The sequence below is a fragment of the Martes martes genome (assembly GCF_963455335.1).
Source record: "Martes martes genome assembly, chromosome: 8".
Classification (NCBI taxonomy): domain Eukaryota; kingdom Metazoa; phylum Chordata; class Mammalia; order Carnivora; family Mustelidae; genus Martes; species Martes martes.
In genome coordinates this window covers 87,959,284-87,965,610 of record NC_137895.1, presented here as the reverse complement: position 1 = coordinate 87,965,610, position 6,327 = coordinate 87,959,284, and the positions used below count along the sequence as shown (strand labels likewise).

Below are 6,327 nucleotides of genomic sequence, written 5' to 3'. Positions count from 1 at the left end.
TGGGATCCCCACATCCGGTTCTCTGCTCTGCAGGGTGCCTGCTTCCTCCTCTCTCTCTGCCTACTTGTGATCTGTCAAATAAATAAATAAATAAATAAATAATCTTAAAAAAAAAAAATGTTAACACCAGGCAAAAAGGCTGGAGGGGAGTGGGTGCAAATTCCCAGTTCTTGGGTCTCAATAAACCTAGCTTCCCTTGGTAACCCCACCCTCTGTTCTTGCACAGAACAGACTAATGCAGACAGGACTAGAGAGATGGGGGTGGGGAGGCAACAGAAAGGCACAGGTATGTGGTCAAAAGAATTTCAGCATTAAGGTGAACTTTAAAGATCAGATTTATTTGGAGAAAACAAAAACAAACAAAAAAAAGCCCACAACCCAAAGGATGGGATTCCCAGGTATTAAGTCTACAGATTACAAATCATTTTCATAGAAGATATTTTGTACAAATTTTACATTTATTAAGGAGCGGGACAGAACCCGTTTCTGTGGAAACGGGGGCAGGAGGGGAGTGGGAAAAAACAGCTTTTTTGGATACAACCATTTGGAAGGAGTAGACCCGAAGAGGGCAAAACCTACCTTTTCAATGGTATTGAAACAAAAAAACCCAACAACAACAACAAAACACCAACCCCTTTCAGCCTTGGATATTTCTCTAAAAGCCACTTCCTGGCTACTGGCCAATCCAAGCCAATTATTTAAAGTTACTTCACTTGGTAAATCTTTTATATCCACGGGGTAAAGGACTCATTAGCTCACTGCTGCAGCACTCCACTGACATGTCTGCTGGCGGGGCAGGGTCTAACCTAGTACTGATGGGAGAAGGGCTCGCGAACAAGAGACCAAGGTGTCATACGGTCCCAGTATTACCCAAAGGACACTGTCCCCTGGACTGACAGTACAAAGGTGCACATAAAAGGAGGCAAGTTAAGCTATTGTGGTGCAACAGAAACCAGGACCTTGTTAAACAGTTCTCTCCATTATTTGTTCTCTCAAGGGAAGCTTAAGAAAAAAAAAAAAAAAGAAACAACAAAAACCCCCCTCAAAACCACCAAAAAACCACACATTGGTCGAGGCCACATTATAAATCCAAACACTGGTATGGGATTTCAGTGGAGAGAAGGAAAACTTAAGAACAAAACCAAAAAGCCCCATCGAGGTTGTAAGAACAGCTCACAATGTCCCTATTTTTCACCCTCACTCACCACCCAAGACCATTAATTCCAATTTTCTGAGGTGTAAAAGGGGTCAAAGAAATAGAAACAGGAATGCAGGAAAGGAGTGAGAGTCCAAAGACATGAAAGAGCCAAGATTTGCTGGAGAAGAGCCTGTGATTCCTTATTTGCTTCTGCTCCCTGGGGCGGACAGAGAAAGCCCAGGTCAGGTGTGTGGTTTAAGCAGAAGCTGCTTTGGGGGAGGTAACAGTGAAGAGTAGCATGAGGACAGGAGACCAGGACGAGAGCCTGTATTTTCAAAGCTTCAAGATTTCAACAGACTGTGGATATATGTGAACTTTCAGAAAGGATAGTGTTTAAGAAAGGGCAAAACCAGGACACAGTAAAGACTTGGTAATTCCCACGATCCTGAAGTGCTTCCTGCTCCAGTGTTCACTGGAGGTCATGCCATTTCCCCCAATCATCGGTGCAAAATAATTAGTCCCTTCCCCATAGCCTCTTTTCAAACTACGATTTCCCCGCTTATTTTGGTCACCAAGCAGTCCTGTTCTTTAGTGGTCCAGAGACTCACTCCCAACTACGCCCCTGGGGGGTAAAAATGAAGGAATCCCCCCAGGTGGCCCCAGGAACTCCGAATTAAGTAAGAGGAGGGGCAGGCAGCCTCCTAGAGACTAGAACTTCAGAGACTAAACCTACCTTTCCAAGGATGGAAAATTTATTCAGGTAATGTTTGAGAATTCATATATGCCACAACAGGATCATAAGAATTAAAAGGTAGAAATCTCACACTCTTCCTTAAGCCTGCCCTACTGCTCAACCAGGTTCCAGACACTGCATCGCTGTCACTGCCAGTCTGCTAAATGGAGGCCCCCAGGCACTAATCACACAGGCAACTGCATGTGTCGCAAAAATGCACAACCTCGCCATGAAAAGCTGTACGTCTCTTTCTCTCTGGCTACATTGGCGATTCTCCAGTTAGTTCAATACTTTAAAGGCTGCAGCAGCATGCAAAAGAATTTCATTTCATTTTGTTTTTTGTTTTTTGTTTTTTTAAAAAAAAGTTAAGAAAGGTCTCCAGGAGATGGTGAGTTTTATTGTCTTGTCTGGATAGAGGTTTGATTTGCTCTCGAATGTTCCAGGGTGGAGAGACTAGGAGAAAGCACAGGATGCAGAGGTCTATTCGGTGTAATCATCTCCCTCGTTCTCATCTTCGCCATCAACAGAGAGAGCAGCATACTTGCTTGCAGAACTGAACTTCTGGAATAAACGAGAGGGAGAAAATCACCAAGGCCTTGAATTCTCACATCAAAACCCAAGAAATGGCATACGGCTACTTGGGCAAAACGGAGGGGACAGCCCAGGCCATACCCACTCACTCACTCAGCATCTCCCACTGTAGAGTAGCTAGGGTGAGTGGCTCAGAGGCCCATGTACTCTTACTGAAGTCCCTCCACCACCTTTCATCTCTGAGACGGGATGAGAGGCACGAAAGGGAGAATACGGGAACAGTCAGGTGCATTTGCTATCTCGAACAAACAGCAGTGCCTGACTCCCCCCCACTCCCCGGGAGCCCCGAACATAAAGGAGTTCAAGGGCAGACAGAGGAAGCACCCAACACTTACGGAAGCTGGATTTTCTTCAGGTTTCTTTGGCTCAGGTGCAGATCGGGAGTCTTGATCCTTTTTGCCATCTTTCCTGCAGAGGCGTTAAGGGTAAAACCACATCTTTAGGAGAGGACTGTCCCGACTCCCACAGGTAGCCGGGAGGCACTGAACAGGTACCTCCAGTCAGCAGTCCTTGTTATCCGGACTTTCGTTTCTAGATTCTTAGAACTGTAACTGTCCATACTGGTTGACTTTCCTTTGTTTATAGCAGAAGATCTGGCAATGCTTGGAGGACCAAGAACAACTTAACTACAAAGACGCACGTACCTAGCATTAGATGAAAGATTACAAATGATGAGAGAACACTCATACCTATCTGACTCCTTCCAGTGGTCCTTGTTCCCTCCGTCTCCTGGGCCACGGCTGGAGTTCCCACTTTGGCCTTTTGGGACACTCACCCCATCTACTTTGTTTTCATCTGCTTGCGTGGAAACACAAAAATAAATGAAAAACAAGTAAAGTAACCACTCTCTTTGCCCTAGGTATCCCTTCGGCTGTAGAAAAGCATGCCTGTGTGTACCGAGGGAAATTCAGCCTCACCCCAACCCAGACTTCCTTCCCAAACCCTTCTTCCCACGTTCCCCTGCCCCTAAGTAAGACCCACTAAAAAGTTCCACAGTAGGGTTATGCCATCATTAACAGCAAAGTGGAAATGAAGGACTGTGACGCTGTGTAGTGACCTTGGCCTTAGAGATGGTGACATTTCTAATCTGGACTGAGCATGTTAATTTCCTTCCGATTCTTTTTTTTCCCCTTTCAAAGAAATGTTCTACCAGGAAAGGGCAGGGCACCATGCCTTCTCCGAAGAGACCACTCCTGCCCTCTAATGGTAAGAAAAAGCAGATAATCTAAGAATCTTAGAACACAGAAACAGATGCAAAGTTACACTAGAGTTCTGCATTTCATGAGTCCCCTCCAGGCCTTTATTGAGGCCTCTAACTATGTGAACACTGACTTCTGTTGGTCTTACCTCTCCTTGCTGGTCCTTCCTCAGGTGGTTGAGCTGGAACTACTTTCCCCCCACCACTAGAAGGAAAACATGTAATTATATTCGTCAGTCTTAGGGAAGGAACAGACAAGAAATGTATAATCATTCTCCAAATAGTAAACTTTACAGAGAACCAAAAATATATACTTAACATTGTGGAACATTAAAATACAGGAAAGACAACAATGAAAGCAATTATGTGAACACTCACGAAGTATGATGTCCTATAGGATCACCATGCATGCAAGGGGAGTATTTCTATTTTACAAAGAAGAATCCTAAGACTTAAGGAAGAAACGGACCCCCAAAGCCATGCTGCGAACTGTGGCAGCAGCAACTTCTGATTACTAATCTGGAGATTTCGAGTAGATGTCAACCAGTTATCAGAACTCCAGAAAACGGAATAATGGCTTCAATGAGCCCCCTCCAGCATACCACTGATTCTGAACTAAGAGCAAAGATAGCATAACTTAAAAAAGATGCTGTAAGGCCAACAGCTAGGGCCCTTTCCATTATGACATCACCATGCTTAAGATTCTACAGCTAAGCAACTGTTCTACTCCCAAGCTGACTCACCTGGTAGGGGATGGGTGCTCTGTGTCTGAGCTCTGCGATCGAGCAGGAGGGTTGGAACTTCGCTTTACCCAAGCATTCTCCTTTGGCGGAGGGGCTGGCATTACCTTCAGAGGCTGTTCAGATTTGGAAGGCTTAGAAGTTGGAGAGTGACAGTCTTCCTCCTTACTGGGTGCTTCATTTTCTAGAGACTTTTCACTCTCTCTCCTTCGTGCATCTGTGAAGTCAGAATAGGAAGGCTGCCTTATCAGGAAAAGCTATTACACAACATCTATTCAGGATCTCAAGAGAATGGAAAATGGTTCACACCCAAGCTGACCTCTTTTCACCATTATTCTTAAATACAGACCTGTATCTGGGGCCCAACAGATGAAATTATCCCCAAATTGGTGGTTACCAAATGTCACGCTGAGAAAAGTGACATTTTTTACTGATTCAAGAAAAAGAGGAAAAATCATGGCTCTTCAAGGAGAGCCACCTGACCTTTCCTAGGAACGAGTACTCTATTTTAGGGTTACAGTCTTTCTACGTTTTCAGTGCACTGTTAAAATGTCTGTACTTGGAGAGTATGTATCCTGTGTGGAAGAGGACCTCTGATGAACCTCAAACCCCAGGAACCACTGATCAAACTTCAATTTGGAGGCTCAACACAAACACATGCACGCAGATAGACACTTACAAAAAAACTCAGAACATACTTCTTTTTTAAGGGCACCAAGTGTCTCCTCAAAACTTGCCCAATTAAAAAAAAAACAAAAAAACAAAACAAAAAAACAAAAAAACAAAAAAACAAAAAAAACCCCAAAAAACTTGCCCAATTCTTTGTTCTAAGTGCAGCCTCCTCAGGTACATAATCAACCCAACCATCACACTCTCACCTGGCTACAAACAAAGGCATTACCATCCTGTTACTAAAAGGCTACCCCAGTATGAATAATTTCCAGAAACCTTCTAAAACACCTGGATGAATTTTTAAATCATCTCAGCCCAGAGCCATGCTTTGAAATGCTCAAGTACAGGGGCTCCTGGGTGACTCAGTGGGTTAAGCCTCTGCCTTCGGCTCAGGTCATGATCTCAGGGGTCCTGGGGATTGAGCCCCACATCGGGCTCCCTGCTCCCTTCCCTTCCCTCCCTCTCTGCCTACTTGTGATCTCTGTCAAATAAATAAATAAATAAAATCTTAAAAAAAAAAAAAAGTGAAATGCTCAAGTAAAAATCAATTTAGAGGTGGGAGGAAAAAACTTAAAAAACACTGGTTCGCAGTAAGGGAAGGGAGGTGTTATGATTTAATCACTTGGTTTCCAAAAACATTAAACATGTTTGTGACCAACTGATAAATTCAAGGAAGGAAGGAAGGAAGGATCAAGAGCAGAAGATCATCGCTTGAGACATTGCTCTGGTCATATGCTGACATCCAAAAAGGCTGGCGAGAGAGCTGTGTGACGGTGACTGTTCTAAAGAAAACTCTGGAACATCAAGACATAAAAGAAAGGGACAAACCTAACAGTCAAGTATACTCTTCAGTGGAAGATTATTAAACAGATCACCTAAGTCTCTTCTGGTGCTCATATGTCAGATTTTTCAGACCAGGACACGTCACATTCTGATCAATCTATGCTATTCCAAATAAAGCTTCCGTGACTCAATTTAAAACCCCAAAGTCTCTGCATAATTTGGTTATGGCTCGTTTATGGAAAGGGGCAATAACATGATACCCACCCTGGTCTGACTTACTTCTGCCAGATGTGGCCGAGGTCCCAGTCTGCGATGACTCACTTCCTGTCCTGGACCGTTCTCGTTCCTGAGTCTCTTCACTTCGCCAGCTTGGGTGTCTGTACAAAGATTTAAAAAATAGAAAACAACTTATGTCCAGCTCAATGAAGGCCACCCTGAACCCATGCTGACCCCTCAATAACTATCACTAATA

General features: G+C 44.0%; 1 protein-coding gene across 4 annotated transcripts in view; it reads right to left on the bottom strand.

Annotated features, from left to right (window-relative positions):
- Positions 1–317: 317 nt before the first annotated feature.
- Positions 318–6,327, bottom strand: part of EIF4B (eukaryotic translation initiation factor 4B) — a 33,056-nt gene continuing 27,046 nt past the window's right edge. Inside the window, exons 10-15 of one of the 4 annotated variants that reach the window (XM_080811119.1) lie at positions 6,135–6,232; positions 4,404–4,617; positions 3,810–3,865; positions 3,152–3,260; positions 2,798–2,870; positions 318–2,432 (exon numbers count right to left, since the gene is read on the bottom strand). In XM_080811119.1, the coding sequence (XP_080667245.1) occupies positions 2,352–2,432; positions 2,798–2,870; positions 3,152–3,260; positions 3,810–3,865; positions 4,404–4,617; positions 6,135–6,232 (631 nt within the window). In that variant the 3' untranslated portion in view covers positions 318–2,351. Of the gene's footprint in view, positions 2,433–2,797; positions 2,871–3,151; positions 3,261–3,809; positions 3,866–4,403; positions 4,618–6,119; positions 6,233–6,327 lie in introns of all 4 variants that reach the window. The other 3 variants (XM_080811120.1, XM_080811118.1, XM_080811117.1) reach the window with 3 other exon arrangements.